Below are 17,159 nucleotides of genomic sequence, written 5' to 3' on the forward strand. Positions count from 1 at the left end.
TTCTGTCTGATGCGAGGCAGTCATTTTCTGTATTTTCTGGCAAATAGGAAGGTAATGGCGGGCCAGAGTGGGTCTCACATCGTCAAGGGGTCATTCTGTGACTTGGGCGTCCCTCTGCTTCTTCAGACTGGCCTGACCGCTGACCATAGATTTTATTTGAAACTAATTTTTTTTTCTTTCATGAATCGATTTTTTCAAACACTTTTTATAGAGCTCCAAAAAAATCACTTTGTCTTCATCAGCCTTGCTGGTCCCTTTCACTGTCCCTCTGCTGTTATTTTTGGCTTTCCCATAACTCAGTTGTCGAAACCTTGTAGCATCCCTGGGGTGAACTGAAGGAAGTATTGCGCTGCATGAAATGTCATTCGATGGGATGTTATGAAATCCCTGCTTATAGCCTTGTGGGTGGATGACCTCTGGTGTTTCTTTTGCAGGTACGGGTTCATAGATGGGCACGTGGTGATCCCCCGGATCCACCCCAATTCCATCTGTGCTGCAAACAACACGGGAGTGTACATCCTTACATCCAATACCTCCCAGTATGACACGTATTGCTTCAATGCTTCAGGTTGGTTCCAAGTGGATTGGCTTTGTGTTCTGGGTTGCCTTTGGCCTGCCAGCCTTTGGCAACATGGCTGACAATCTTGGCTTAAGTGGGGATTCGTGTAGCCTCCATTCACATAACAGATGTTCACTGAGTATCTCTCCAGGAGAAGAAGGATTCCTGTCTCCTGGGTGCTTACCTACTAAGTTGGAAAGGCCGACAGTAAACAAATACATATTAAATAACTTAACATAAAGTCAGAGCGTAACAAGCGTTACAAAAAAGAAAGCAGAGCAAGGAGCTGCAGAGTGCTGGGGATGCTTTGTTTTCCTGAGAAGATAGTCAGGGAAAGTACCTCTGAGGAGCTGGGTATAGGGAGAGCCCTGAGCGAAGTGAGGGAGGGAAGCCATGGCACCGTGGATAACAGTGCAAAGCCAGGCCTGTGGGAGCATCATGGCCTGTGCTGAGAGTAGCAGGGAGGCCATGGTGGATAAAACCCGGTGATCAGAGGGGAGAAAGCCAGGGAATGAAGTCAGAGAGGTAGGCAGGTGCCAGGTCGCATAGGGCTTTGTAAGCTATGGTAGAGAGTTTGGACTTTATTCTCAGCATGATGGGAAGTTATGGCAGGGTTTTGAATAAGGGAGTGACATGAGTCGAATCTAATGGTAGCATTGGGGCATAAGCCAAATGGCTTCGCTTGGAGGTGTTTGTTACATGTTGGGGCTGGAGAGAAGGCTGGGAGGATATACGGTAGGCCTTTGACCTTCTTGAGTCCTTACCCAACAACTGAAAACCCAACAGCTAGAGAATAAGAAAGCCAAGTTAGGATATGCGTGCTGGGCTGCTGGCCAGGCCCCCCTCCCTGTGTAAGGGACTTGCTTCCAACCGCCAGCCTGGAGACTCGTGCTTACAAGTCTAATTCAGGCCCTAGCAACGTCTTGAAATTCTGTGCACCGTAGATCTTCAGGGTCTTTTGAAGAGAGTCAAACGCAGCAATGTCAAATTTTTGAATGCCAGCCATCAAATGTCTTACTCCTCAAATGGGGCCTTCTGTTCCCCCCTGAAGGTTTAAGAGTGTGTGAAGGGGAAGACGGAGTCACAAGGCAAATGTGGTACATCTTGTTGACATGTCAGTTTCCTTAAAGGTAGGAAGGGGATGTTAAATTAGCTGGAAGATGACTTGAGATATTACCTATATGAGACAGATATTATTACATGATGACTTAAGACATTGTTTTTATAAATCAAACACAGATATTACATATGATAGTAGAATATAAAATCTACATGGATTTTTAAGCTTAAATAGGGGCATCAAAGAAATTGTGAGATTACATCAGTAGCTTTTGGCTTCCCCACCCATCCACTGTTGTGTGAGCAGCAGGGATGAGAGTGGGAATTCAGAAGGGAATTCTAGCGCTTAGGAGAAAGAGAAAATATCAGGGCTGGTTAGTTGAAATGGAGTGCATGAGGCCAGTAAATTATGTCAAATTAATACAGGTCACTGAACTGATGGAGGGGCACTTAAAACGAGGAAAACTACAGAGTGTTTACTCTTCCCTGTTACATAAGCAAAGAACACAAATGGAGTTTGACCCAAGGAGGAGAGTCCAACTGAGGCTAAACAATACGTGATCGCTATCCAGTCCCCATACCTATGCCAGAAAGTCTATTCTAATAACATGATGAGAAAAACCACATGCAGTTATTCAGTAGGAAAGAGACACAGAGCAACACGTGGTCTAACTAGGTTAGCTTAATGTCAGAGGTCGGAGGAAGGCTTCGGGAAGGCTTCGTGCTTTAGGTGAAGGGGTTGGTCACGTGGGAAGGGCAAATTCAAGGCCGCATACTCTCCAGCCTCTGCCTGTTGCTTCTCCCACTGAATCTTTTCGGGTGAATGTATACAATAAGTTATGCTGTAGTATATTCACATTGTCTCGCCTGTTTTACAAGTCGGTATCCCTTGCTGGAAAGAACCTTCATTCAAAAAGGTAGAAGCTCCCACTGTTTTATCACCTGGAGTTGAAGCTGTCTAGGCCAGTTACTACTGAGACTTTTCTCCCTGTCCTTTTTGCCCATAGGGTTGGGCCCATTTTCAAAGAAGGGAGTGAACGGTACCGATGAACTTTCCTCTTCTTTGGGGAGGTTAGTTCTGTTAAAAAGCTTGAGATGTCCTGGGGGGTAGTGTGCGGCAAAGCAGCTGTAGCGAAGTAGTAAAGTTCAAAGCGATGGTTTTCCTTTTCTCGTATCTAAATTTACTCAATATGGTTAGAGCGCTTTTATCAATTTTCTATATGTTTTAAAAAGAGTATTTATTGATCAATGACATGCATTCAGTAGTGTGTGGGGCAGAGTGGAGTTAGAAGGAACCAGAGGGCATATTTCTTGTCTTGGGATTTAATCTTGTTGAAGTCATGAGATGAAAAATAAAGGAGCTGGGGAACAATGTTTATCTAAGGATAAATACATTCTAAATGTCTTGGGTTAGAGTTGAATGATGATGGGAGTGTTGAGTGAGAGACAGCTCTTGATAACCTTGTGCTTTATGCCAAGGATTCCGTTGGAAATATCTTTGAATCTATCTTAGCCTGGGACCTACAAGCAAGTGGTCAGGACTTGGTGATGTGATCCCGACACAAATTGGCTACAGGGACCAAAGCCAGCTCCATCTTAGCAGATACTTTCCATAAGCTTACAATTTCAGCAGTGTTTTTGTAAAACACGGCCTACGGTTTACAAATGAAAATAAGGCTTCATAATTTTTATTGCCTCTTTTCTCAGGGGTCAGGCCCAGCACAAGCTTGATGACTTCTGTGTTAACACAGAGAACTGACCTGAATTAGTTCATTTTTGAAGTTTGCTTTCAGTAAAATACCTCGTTCTCTTTTCAAGGAGGATTTTAGGGGAAGATCTACATTCATCTGTTCATTCATTCACTCATTTATTCAACAAGTCTGTATTGGGCATTGAGGAAGCTGTCTTTCTATGTCACTGAGTGATTGGCTAGACTGAATTACTAACATTTCTCTTGGCCATTTTGGTGTGGTGGGTGCAAGGTTTCTGAGATGCAGCCTATCAGGAAGCTCATCTCAGAGTCTTTCTAACAAATCCTTTGGTTCAGGGAAACCTCACCAGGCTTGATTCTCCCAGCAGTGCGATGCTCATTAAACACAGTGAAAGGCTGTCCAGTGATGCCCTGTATCTGACATGGGAGCGTGAATGTATTAACCGCGCATTTGGGTCAGCGTCCATCTCAGTATGTTTGCCAGACTTGATGTTCTTTATAAAAGTTAGGGTGAATTGGAGCATGAAGGGACTCCATTCGAACCAATGCTCTCACCATTTGCAAAACTGTCTTGGTGTTTTTGACATCATGCTTCGTTCTGTTACAACTTTACTCCTGGAAATCCCCAGTGTACTGCTGTTACCTGCAATTGTGTTTGAAGTTGGGGGAGGTTATTCCATCCCTGCCACTAAGAAGCCATAATCCAAGGCCTGTTTCTGGGTCTGCACAATATAATAATCTCAGAAACATCTCATAGGTCAGGACAGTTTCTGGTGGTGTCCCCAGAACAGACTGTGTAGATACTCTGCAAGATCTCCCAGGTTGGCTATTTGCCCTGAATTTCAAGTGAGGGAATCATTGGGAAAATTTTTTGAAAACTGTAAAAATCTAAAGAAGTATTATTATTGTCTCCCATGACCTGTGAATTCCTCAAAAGCAGACACAGAAATGTTTATCTTTTTTCTCCTTGTTTATAATGGGATCTGTCATATGTGTTGAGTAAATGCTTAAAATGAGTAAAAGAACCGATAGATCTGAAACTTCCTTTAATTATTTCTTATGGCATTGTCATTCAGGGTTCATCTGGATGTTTCTTGACCTGTTTGTATTTGCAGACCATTTTGGGGATTAATATCTTAGGTATGTTTACTGGAAGAATGGACTGTTGGGAAATTATATTGGTGTGTTTTTTTTTTCATTCATTCAACAAATATTTGAGTGCTTCTCTGTCCCCATCACAAATAAATTGTTCTAGCCAAGAAAGATGAAGTTACTACTCATCTTGTGGAGTTTCCATATTTCTGTGGAGGTGAGTGGGTGGCAGAGGGTAGGGAATGTGAGATGTGACATGAACAGCCATCAAGTAAAGATAATTTTAGCTAGCAGTAAACCTGAAGAAGAAATGAGAACAAATATGCAATGGTGATGGATGTGGGAGAGTGGTGAGAGGCTGGTTTAGATTGGATGGTGAGGAATGGCCTTACCAAGGAGGTGACTTTCTCTTTGAAGAGTCTCTCTTCGGAGAAATCTTTTGATCAACGCTTGCAAGAGCAGCTATTTCTAAAACCTGCTCTTCTGCAGTTGAATATATAAAGCTCCCAGTTAGTTTCACTATGAGGCCAAAGAATAGGCAGGTAAAGGGCATCCCCTTTATCTGTGGGAAAAGATGCTCCTAGAAACTGGGAAGCAATCAAACCCTGTTTCATTTAACTTGTGTTTTTGTCCAGTGTCATAGGTACCCAGCAATTTATGGCAGGACACTTAAAATACTTGTGATAACAGACTTCCTTGTGATAGCAGTCTGCCTGCCTGCCTCCCTCTATCCATCCATCCATTTATCCATCCATCCACCTGCCCATCCATCCATCCATCCACTCATCCATCCATCCATCCATCCAACCATTTGTCCATCCATCCATCCATCCATGCATGCATGCATCCATCCATCCACCCACCTGTCCATGCATCCATCCATCCATCCATCCACTCATCCATCCATCCAACCATTTGTCCATGCATGCATGCATGCATGCACCCATCCACCCACCTGTCCATCCATCCATCCATCCACCCATCCATCCGTCCATCTATCTATCCATCCACCCACCCACCCATCCATCCGTCCATCTATCTTTCCATCCATCCACCCACCCATCCATCCATCCATCCATTCATCCATCCATCCATCCATACACCCACCCAACCATCCATCCATCCATCCATCCATCTACGCATCCAACCATCCATCCATCCACCCATTTATCCATCCATCCACCCACCCATCCATCCATCCATCCATCTACGCATCCAACCATCCATCCATCCATCCATCTACGCATCCAACCATCCATCCATCCATCCATCTACGCATCCAACCATCCATCCATCCATCCATCTACGCATCCAACCATCCATCCATCCATCCATCCACCCATTTATCCACCCATCCATCCATGCATCCACCCATCCATCCATCCATCTCTTTGTTCTTTCCTCTTTGCCAAGAAGCAACTCTGGAAAAAACCAACCTAACAAATAAGTTTCCATTTTACATTAAAGCGCACACACACACATACATACACACAGACACATACACACACACACACACACAGAGTATAAAAGCTGTAATACACAAATGAATCCAATCTTCCTGTAACAGCAAAGCCAGTTTAAAACTCTCTGAGTTTTTAGAGCTCAACACAAGGTCCAGTTATGGAATAGAGCATTTGGGCAGGAATGGAACCACTGGTTAAAGCATTCTACAGGCTTCCTTTAGGACTCATGGGATGGCAGGCAGGGTGGAACTTTCAGGGTCTGCTTTCAGAGAGCTTTAGACTGTGCTTCTCAAAGGGCTGCTCTTGTAACATTTGTGGGTGATCAGGCAGGCCCAACATACAGTCAGAAATTTTATCCCTGAAGAAGGGGGGGAAGTAGAAGGTAAATGGAGGACAAAAGAAAAAGAAGTCAGAGGCGCCTGTGATGAGATAAGCCAAAACAGAAGTCTCAGGAAATACTACTCTGGGCACCCGGACCAAAGGCGGACAACCTCAGAAACTATATGGGGAGAAGCAGTCTATATACGGTAGGCATTTAGGAGATTTGTTAAATAAATTAATTTATACATTAATTAAAAGATGAAAGATTAGTTTTTAAAAAAAATATTTCTACTAAGTAAATTCTTTGTTGATTATTTTAATCTTCAGATTCTCATGCTGTTCGTGTTGACAGGCATTTGATTGCATTTGTCGGCTGTGTTTTTCCATCATTTCTGTAAATTATTAGGATTACACGTGATTTCCTCATTATAGTTCATACATTTCTTTATTTTAACAGTTTTACAGTTACTCCCATATTAATTTTATAATAATAAATTAAAAATAACTTCTAATGTATACCTCATTAGAGAAGGACCATGTCTATCGTATTACCGTTGTATCCCCAGCTTTCCACAGTGCTTGATATAGAACATGTACATGTGTTAATGAATGAATTTGTTGGCATGGGGAGGGGAACAAGTAAGCTTCCAAAAATGTGTGCAGCAAAATAAAAGTGGGAAATTCGTCACCAAGGTCAGAGAAGTTCCTAGGAAACTTAAGTTTCAGAAAAAGAGAATGATTTGGGATAAGTTATAATAAAATACCATCCTAACTAGTAGAAATGGACATCAATTAGGCTCCTGTTTTTTTCAAGTTCTCATGCCTTTTTTTTCTTTTCTACTTCATAGCTCCACCTGAAGAAGACTGCACATCAGTCACAGACCTGCCCAATGCCTTTGAAGGACCAATTACCATAAGTACGTATCTTTTTTAACCTTGATTGAGTTGTCCTATTCTTGGAGAAAGGATGAGGTGCATTTTCTATGTTTTATAAAATAGCACTTATTTCCCTAAGGTTAGGGACAGTGGCTGTGATTTACCATCCCTTCCCCTTTTCCTTCGATGACTTAAGACTGCTCTCTGGTTTACCCCAATACATTGTTCCTCAAACATCAGTCGTCTGAAAACTACTTTCACATTTTTTTGGCATCTCTGTGGACACAGAACTATCTTTTACTTGATATTTTTCATTTAATTGACCCATTCTTTTCTACTTAAAATACATTTTAAAAAACTGCAAATGGAAAGCCAACATCTCTGGCTATAAATAAAATGTAACCTTAAAAATAAATGTAAATGTAAGAAAAATTCAATGATGTTCTTAAATTCTAGCTGCTGAAGGCTCTGAGTCTGAGCTATGTTCTCTCTCTCAGAGACAGGGATTGATAAGTGTCAGGGGTAGGGACATTCTGGCCCCCCAAATTTTCTGTTTGATTTAACTGGAGTATTGAAAAATGATAACAAAGGATACAAACTTCCTGATACGCGTTTCAGCATGATTTACAACATGTCGACCTAAAACCATCTTGATTATCCTCAGAAGTAGGCAGCTGGCACTGTGGAAAATGGAATATTTCAGCCAGAATTTTCAAATAGGTCAACCTGTTAACCTTGACCTGATCGACTCTGAGCCTCATTTTTTGAGAAGTATCACAGTGATGAGGAGGCTGGATCTCTGCCTCCTAAGAGCCAGACCCCTCCGTGTGCATGGGGACAGTGATGATGGTGGCAGGGGGACCAGAATCGCCCTGGACCACACAGTTCCAGCCCCCCACAGTTAGGAAAGAGATTGCCCCTGGCCTATACCTTGGAAAAGGAAGGGGAGGCCCGCACTGTGAGGTGTGCTGTCTACATCAGGCCTGGTTTGAAATCCTAGTTCTTTACCACCCGGGTGATCTGAGCCTCAGTTTTCTCATCCGAGTAATGAAACAACATATGAAATTTGTCATGAAAATTAAGAAAGATAATGTGTCTGATGCACGCCTGGCCCATAGTAGATGCTCAATAAATGCCCCATTTCCTTGGTCCCCACAGATCTCTCTCAAAGTCTAGACCTGTTCAAGTTTAGTCATATTTTCTCGTCAGAGCTTTATCTGCAGAGATAATTAGGGTGATTGAGACTTTGGAATGTTTTCAAATTTATGTTTTTTTACTAGTTCTACTTGGGCAATCTAGATAGGCAGACAGACAGACTCTTTAGTCCTACCAGTGCCATACAGCAGAAAATCATTTCCGCTAAATGCACACTTGTGAAGTGAGTGACCCACGCTTGAAGGCAACAAACACATTTAGAGGAGAACGATGAAAGAAGTCCTCCTTGCTCTTTGTCCTCCTGTCATTCTAGTCATCTTCTTGTTTAAACCAAAGACTTTGACCTTTGTATACATCTGTGCTTCTTCATTTTAGGTTGAATTTCACAGAAGATGGCAGAGGCTCTGTCGATATTTAAGCATGCTGATTTCTTAGCCAGGACTGGAAGTTCATTTAAACTGACATTTGCTGCTTAGAAAGAAAATTTAATTCTTTGTGGATTTTTAAATTTATAGGCATACCTCAGAGGTATTGCGGGTTAGGTTTCAGACCACCGCAATAAAGTGAATATTGCAATAAATTGTTTTGGTTTCCCAGCACATAGAGAAATTACATTTATACTATACTGTAGTCCAAGTGTGTAATAGCATTATGTTTTAAAAAAAATGCCTTAATTAAAAATATTTTATTGCTAAAAAATGCTAACCATTATCTAACAACGCAGAGTTTCCACAAGCCTTCAAGGTGTAAAACACAGTATCTGTGAAGCTATAAATTGAAGCACAAATAAATGAGTTATGCTTGTATACTCCCTGCTGAGACCGATCACTTCTTTGTCTCCTATTTCAAATCCTTTCTCGAAATAGGTGGAATTAATAGCAACAAATATCACATGCACTTGAGAAGGGAGGGTGGGGACCAGGCAGGAGAATTATCACTTATTGAGCACCAACTCTGTCTTGAACACTACGCCAAGCACTTTCCATACAACATATCATATAGTGCTCATAGCAGAAGGTAGTATCATCCCTATTTTACAAATGATGAAACTGAAGCTCAGAGGGTTACCTACCTTGTCTAGAGCCACACGAAGCTGGGATTCCAACCTGGGGACTCCCAAACACACCCTTTTCCCCCCACCGCATTTCCAGGGTGTGTGGGTGGGCAGGGAGAGTTCACTTTCTTAGTGCATCGGTCACTCTATCCCCCCAACTAGAGAGGTAGTTAGGTGTTGGTTTGCTTCATAAAAAAGAAAAATAGCTTTGAAGTCTTCTAAGATAAGCCACAGTTTTCCTGCAGTCGGAAAACGTCAGCTGTCCAGCTCTGAAAGTGCCTTCTCTGTCTCCCAGCTATTGTTAACCGTGATGGCACCCGGTACACCAAGAAAGGGGAATACAGAACTAACCCCGATGACATCAACCCCAGCACCACTCCCGAGGAGGACATGAGCAGTGGATCCTCCAGTGAGAGAAGCACTTCAGGGGGCTACAACATCTTCCACACCCATCTTCCAACTGTGTACCCGACCCCGGACCAAGATAGTCCCTGGGTCCCCAGCAACCCAGAGACTACCCCAGCTACCAGTAAGGAGAATGAATCACTGTGCTTTCCGATAGCGATTCGTTTGCAAAAAACGTCTCTGCTCTTCCTGAGCGATCCCCACTCACCTGTTGATTGCCTCCGTCTCTAGAAGGTGGTGACATCATCTGGGGAGGCGGGCTGCTGTGGTTGTCAGTGCACCAGTGCACCGTCTGCATTGACTGCTACTGCCTACCTTTCTTTTTTTTCGTCTACAAGAAGTACCATATTGGAAGTTTTTCGGGAGAACTTCCCTCGTTCTCTTGTCCCAGAGATATGGTGACAATTCAAGCCTGATGCAGAAGCTCTTTTCATTTTTGCATGTTTCCTTCTTGTTCTTATCCATCTGTGGATAAGGTTGTTTTCATAAAGTTGTGATCATAGCATATGCATGCCATTTCATCTGCTACTTTTCTCAGTTTAATTTTATATTTTTAGGTTTTAACCTGATTTATATTCATATTATTAATTGAGTAATAATTAGTCATATCCACCACCCATGATTTGCTAAGCAATTCCTTTGTTTTTGGTCTAAGGAAGCATACCTGAAAGGAGTTATCTGATCAAAGTAATCTGCTTAAAAGTTTGCTATCCCAGCTGGTAGGGGAAGGTTCTTAATTCTTGCTTGGTTATGTGGGTATCATTACTTTGGGACAGCTAGAGTGCAAATATGTAAACACTGCGTTAGATTTCTTTGGGTCTTTGGCCCCGGAGCTCACTTTCATTGGAAGGTGTTTACATTTTCCCCTTGTCTCCTTCTCTGCTTCTTTCTTTGCTTTTCCCCTATGGTTTGTTTATTTCCCAGATGGGCTGCGTCCCTCCTGTGAAGGATTATTCACGCTCAAATAGGGCAGCTGCTTCTTCAGCAGCTTTCCTACTATGGTGTGGATTTTCTCTTTTCCTGGCTCCGGCTCTTGAGGGGTGGAACTCGGGTCTTCAAAGAGTGTGGCAGAAATTTACTGGTTTGCAAATGCTCCAGACAGGGCCCTTTTCTATTCCTCATCACCCAGAAGCCAGGGAAATCACCAGAGCACTAGGATTTTTTTTTTTTTAACATCTTTATTGGAGTATAATTGCTTCACAAAGGTGTGTTAGTTTCTGCTTTATAACAAAGTGAATCAGTTATACATATACATATGTTCCCATATCTCTTCCCTCTTGTGTCTCCCTCCCACCCTCCCTATCCCACCCCTCTAGGTGGTCACAAAGCACCGAGCCGATCTCCCTGTGCTATGCGGCTGCTTCCCACTAGCTATCTGTTTTACGTTTGGTAGTGTATATATGTCCGTGCCACTCTCTCACTTCGTCTCAGCTTACCCTTCCCCCTCCCCGTGTCCTCAAGTCCATTCTCTACGTCTGCATCTTTATTCCTGTCCTGCCCCTAGGTTCTTCAGAACCATTTTTTTTTTTTTTTTAGATTCCATATATATGTGTTAGCATACGGTATTTGTCTTTCTCTTTCTGACTTACTTCACTCTGTATGACAGTCTCTAGGTCCATCCACCTCTCTACAACTAACTCAATTTCATTCCTTTTTATGGCTGGCTAATATTCCATTGTATATAGGTGCCACATCTTCTTTATCCATTCATCTGTTGATGGACACTTAGGTTTTAATGTAAGGTTACTTTCTCAACAGTGTCTTAAATTTCTGTTAGCATCTTGCTGAGAAGGGTGATACAAATAGGGTTGGGTTGTGATCCTCAGATTCTTTGAAACATTTCAAAAAGCACATATTTTCAAACTTCCCATGATTTCCGAGATTATTAGCTCTCCAAAGATTGTGTCACTGTATTGTCTGTAATTCCATGGACAACCCTTCTTGAGAGAAGCTTCTGCAAACCAGGCAGGTGGGCTGCTAGTTACTTGCTGCTTCTTGAGTTCCCTGCCTTCGTAAAGTAGCCACATTGAAGGGGTTTATCATCAGGACATGCAATTTTGTCAGATGTTGGCAAACGCAACAACTAGTGGTCTCAGCAGGAAGCAGATCGGGTCTATCCTAAAGTACCATTTCCCACCAAAGAAGAAAATAGTGACAAAAGATATCTTGTGGGAACCAGATGAAATTAACATTCAAGCTGCTGACAGCCTATAGAGAAATAGTATTTCACATGTCCTTTAAAAAATGCAATGAGGACACTTTATAAACATTCATAGCACATCTTTTAAAGGACCGCGCCTCTCCTGCCTTAGTCAGCAAACATAATTTGAAGACCTACTACATACCAAGCTATTCTAATGCCTGGGACCTATTGGTAAACACCATTAGAAAATAATATTGAGGAGAAGTAAGGATTAGTAACCTAGTCATTCATTCAACTGGTATTTGAGGTCTTCTCTGTGCAAGACATTGCTCTAGCTACTAGGCCCTCAGAGTTGGACCTACCTTCATGGAGCCTATAGACTGTTCAGAAATCAAGGAAATGATTTAGTTAAAAGTATGTTTACTTAAATACAAATAGTTCAGGATTTGGGTTGAGAAAAGAATTGTGTTTTCCTCTTTCCAGAGCACTTAGTTAAGTTTCAGTAGTTTAGGAAGAGAGAGACTTGTATGCTCAGCAGAGTGAGTCCAGAGCCAACCTGAGAGTCATGGAAGTGCTATAGAACCCATTACGGCAGTGCCAAATAAATCAGCTCATGGGAAGAAAGGTGTCAAAGAAAAGAATCAGGTAGAAACTTGAACGTAGCGTATGGTGTACTCAAACAAGTTAGCGCTGGTTCATGAATAGACCATAGTTTCTAAGCCCAGTGAGGAGAATCCCAAAACCTCATGAGTGTTGGACTCAGAGTTGGGACTTACCAGGAGGGAGTGATTGCAAATCCCCTCTAATGCGTACAGGAGGGCAGAAGTCAAGAGGAGGGCTGGCTGAGCACAGAGAAGAGAATCTTGGCTTGTGTGGCTGATTCCATCCTTAAGGGTCCTTAGTGGGTGGCAGTAGGGAGAGCCAGTGAGAACGACCGTCTGGCTAGGTTTTGACTTCCAGCAGGCTTTCTATTATAAATGTTGTTTTTGGAAGTGCTTTCCTGGAGGCATGTCATAAGCCTTTTTTCTATTGGTGATCAGGAATTCTTTGGAATCCAAAAACTTAAACTAATTCAGGAAGCAGACTCCTGCCTTGGAACTCTCTAGTTCCTTGTCTTCTGGGTGTAAAAGAAAAATATATATGTGTGTGTGTTTATATATATAAATATATATATTTAAAATTTTTATCATTATTATTATCTTTTGGTCTGGCATGATTTACTTGGGTGGGGAAAATTGAAAACTCTGCTGTCTTGGCAGTAGCTTTTTTCATTTTCCCCAAATCTCATACACCTCTTTTTAGGAAGACAGAAATAATGCCTATTTCTGTCTTGCTTTTGTATGTTTGCTTCCTGTTGGTCTCTATCTGATGTACTATAGGGTGAGGGTGTCCAGAGTTCTGCATCTTTAATAAAGTTACTGAGGTAAGAAAGTGGGGGAAAGTGGAAAATCTGCAGATTTTCCAAGTGGATGCCCAGGTTTATCTGGGGGCATCAGTGGTGAAATTGGTCCCAATCTCTAGTCTATTCTGTGTAAATGTGTCCTTTGAAGCATAGAGCATGTTGTGTAGGTAGTTGACATTGAGTGTGTATAGAGTCAAAGCTTTTAACCTGGAGTTCATGGACATTCAGTAGGTTCAATGATAGGCCATAAGCTATTTAAGAGCCACCAAAAATATGCAAAACTTTGAGAATACGTATGTGTAGGATCTGTTTTTCGAGGAGAGAAGCAATAACTTATATCAGATTTTCAAGGGCGCATATGACTCAAAATGGTTTTTAAAAATCTCACCTGGTTTAGATGTTTATCCTGATGATCTTTGCCATTCTTCTACAGGGAAACATTCTCGACTCAAGTCTAGCTTGAGAGTCAAGTGGGAGATTTCAAATTGCAAAATAGCACCGATTATCCTTTCTCTAATTTGCATAGAGTCCAGAATTTCTCTAACTTGGGCAGTTGTGTTTCTTTTCTGGAAACACATTCTGAATTAGAATTAAAAGTGACAGAAAGTGTTAGATGGATACTTGACAAAGCTTTATCTGATTTCAACACTTTGAATACACACCCTTTGCAAAGTTCCTGCTCAAGTATAAAGCTTGACTTGAGATTAATGAGTGTGGGTGGAACTTTGAAATGCCAGTTGTCATCACAAGCTTCCTGGGTAAAATGATAGACAGATCCAAAAGATACAAGCAAGCACCTCTAAAGATATTCCGAAAATAAATGAATGATCCGGTTCATGGCTGGGTCACCCAATCAGGTAGCTATAAAATCTCTTTTCCATCACGGGTTATTCAGTTGCTACTTGGGTTTGTTCTGAGCCTGTATTCAGGGGTCTCCGTTTGAAGAATGGGTAGCACTCTGTGGTTATCCATACAGAATTTGCATTTCTGATGTTGTCCTAAGATTCTAAGAGACTTTAGGAGACTGGAAAGATAAAATCAGGCCTCACTCTTCTCTAATCTTCACTCTATAGTACATGCATACATTTTATATAGACAGGACTGAGAGTAAAGGTTGTCTAGAAAGACCTCACAAAATGATATTTTCATAATTGATCCAGTTACTTCAACGGTGCCCTCAAACAGCCATGCAGCAGCTCAGGAGCAAAATAATTGGATATGGCCCCCATTTGGTAATTCACAGCCTAAGACTCAGGATCAGACGACAACAACAGCAGTGGCAGGTAAACTGTTAACGTCTTTTGCTTATCTGTTGTCCTAAATGCCAAGCCTTTCAATGTTAACGGAAGGGACACCATTATCATGCTGAAGTTTCCTACTGATGTTCTGTCACCATCCTTAGGACAGGATCTTGGTACCATTTCATTTAACAGAGAGGCCCACAGATCTGGGGACATGACTGGATTCTGCCCAATGTCCTACTTGTTTTCCTTTGGCAACATGCACGTAGAATCAGAATTATTTTTCCTTCAGAGCTTCAATTAAGAGATTAATTCAGAACATGTCCTCTTGAAAGAAGTCTATTAGAAAATGCATACTCCTACTTTCCACTGATCTAATTATCACAGCCAGTAATAATAATAGAGGAAAATACTGATTTACAGATGGAAAGTATAGGCCCTGAACAATTGTTTGGACATCTGATACCTCAACTATAAAGTGTGGGAAGTGACCTGTTGCTTTATATCAAAATCTAGGCCTCTAAAAAGCTCCCTGGATGTATGACTGTTAATTCTAAATCACTATAAAGTGTTTTTGAGAGTTTGAGAGCTTTTGCGGAAAAAAGATTCAAAGTCTGTAACAATGGGATATTACAAGCATACCTTCACTTACTAACTTTCGTTGATGGAGGATATGGCCATATTTCAAAATAATTAAGCATTTTTTATGCAGGAAAAGAGTTATAAAAATGGTCCTTTACATTTGCTTAGCTTATAATACATTGAATAAACTGTATTTTTTATTTTCACAAATACTCCTGTGAGGAAAATAGTACTGATGTTATGTTATGATTGCATATCATACTGATTAAGATAATGCTGGAGAGAAAGAGAGAGAGAGAGAGAGAGAGAGAGAGAGAGAGAGAGAGAGAGAGAGAGAGAGAGAGACAGTCTGGAGAATTTTAAATGAGAGAGAGAGAGAGAGACTGACTGCAGAATTTTAAAAATGGTATTTTTAAAATGTTGACTATGTTCATCTTCATAGTACAAACACTGTGAAGGAAAAGGTCTTGTCAGTACTTCATCTTGTGACACTTCTGGGCTTTCTTGATAACTGGAAAAAAGAAATCTAATTCACTTTACTTTTGTACTTGGCGATTTAATGATGGTTTCAGCCTCTCTGCTCGAACTTTTTTCAGTTTTTTGTCTACTATTCTCTACTGCTCTTCTGATGCACATCATGGTTGCAGAAATGGCAGTCTTTGGAAGTTTTCAAGTCAAGACTCTTGCTTCTGGTCTTGTTAGTGAGATCATTGGGTCACTTCATCTTCGTTTGTCTTTCCTGATCGATTATCCTATTTTCAAAAACTGGGTCTCAAAATGTTCTGTTCTGCTTTGCAAAATCTAGTGTTGATATAAAAGCGACCATGGGCAAGGCTGCTAGGGAATTTGGATGCCAACTGAAGTGGAATGGCATCTCTTTCAGGCTTCCACCTCATGTGTCCTTCTTCCACGTATCAGGGGTTTCTGGGGCTATGTGTGTGGGACTGCTGGCAGAAGTGTCATACCCTAAATTCTTGGAGGATGATATTGGTTGACCAAGATAGAATGTGTAGAAGATGATGCGTGAGGACTCATCATCCTTTAGCATCAAAGACTCTCAGATGTGGAGAGGATCTTAAACAGTCTCGTTCCATCAACATTTCCAATCGTTTAATCTTTGACACAATTTTCCTGCTAAGTGCTCTTTCTGATGGTGGGGGTTATAATACTTTCTGTATAATACTGTCATTGTTGGAGAGTTCAGATTATTACCTTTTAAAATCTAACATCTGGAAGAATATTGATCTCCCTGAAATTCTCACCACAGGTCCTAGTTTGACCTTTTAGGAACACAAACAAAACTTTAATCCCTTGTTTATGTTATAGCCTTTCAAAATTCAAAGACAGCTCTCATGCTCTCCTCAAGACTTCTCTCTTGTTTAATCACCCTAACTTCAGACAAGTCAAGGTCTGTCCAGCACAGCTTTTTCATCTTCAAGTTGAGGAGCACGAACCAGATGCTGTTTAAGATCCTTCCATCTCTGACATTCTATGAACCCTGGTTTGGGCCTTGGAAAGAAATGGAACTTCTGTGCTTTTTCTCTTTCTTTCTGCCATCTGTATCATGTATAGATGACTCTTGAGTGGTAAAAGAATGAAAGCACATACAATGCTATTTCTTAGGCACTGATAATTAACCTTTCAACAATCAATTCAATTATGGTTACAACAGCTTTGATGAGCACTAGTGGTACAACTTCCAAAACAGCAACCAAGAGGCAAGAAGCTCAGGATTGGTTTTCTTGGTGGTTTCAGCCGTCAGCAACCAAGATTCATCTTCACACCACAACAATAATGGCTGGTAACGAGTTATTATTATCTCATTTCTTATGTTTTCTTGGCAGTCTTCAGTAATTTTCATTAACCTCGGGGATATTGTCAAAGTCTAAAGTTCATGCTGGTTTCACAAATGTTTTTCATGACCCTGAGATCTATATGTTTGACTTCTTAGTACTAATAAGCAGATTTCTTCTTTCTATTCTATAGAATTAATGTAGCCCAGGAGGAGGCTAATATGGGAGCTGGAGAAGGGGGCTAGGTCTTTCTCAATGACAGAACAAAACTTTGACTCTGAAAGATGTTCTAAAATGACTGAA

At 41.3% G+C, this 17,159-nt stretch overlaps 1 protein-coding gene across 15 annotated transcripts in view; it reads left to right on the top strand.

Annotated features, from left to right (window-relative positions):
* The window catches only part of CD44 (CD44 molecule (IN blood group)), an 87,430-nt gene that overhangs the window by 38,711 nt on the left and 31,560 nt on the right, over positions 1 to 17,159 (top strand). For 11 of the 15 annotated variants that reach the window (XM_024752536.1, XM_024752537.1, XM_024752538.1 and 8 more), the window contains exons 3-6: positions 435 to 568; positions 7,054 to 7,122; positions 9,586 to 9,819; positions 16,736 to 16,864. In XM_024752536.1, coding sequence (XP_024608304.1) covers positions 435 to 568; positions 7,054 to 7,122; positions 9,586 to 9,819; positions 16,736 to 16,864 — 566 coding nt within the window. Of the gene's footprint in view, positions 1 to 434; positions 569 to 7,053; positions 7,123 to 9,585; positions 9,820 to 14,400; positions 14,524 to 16,735; positions 16,865 to 17,159 lie in introns of all 15 variants that reach the window. The other 4 variants (XM_024752545.1, XM_024752548.1, XM_024752549.1 and 1 more) reach the window with 2 other exon arrangements.

The sequence above is a fragment of the Neophocaena asiaeorientalis genome, unplaced genomic scaffold (assembly GCF_003031525.2).
Source record: "Neophocaena asiaeorientalis asiaeorientalis breed wild unplaced genomic scaffold, Neophocaena_asiaeorientalis_V1.1 scaffold196, whole genome shotgun sequence".
Classification (NCBI taxonomy): Eukaryota; Metazoa; Chordata; class Mammalia; order Artiodactyla; family Phocoenidae; genus Neophocaena; species Neophocaena asiaeorientalis.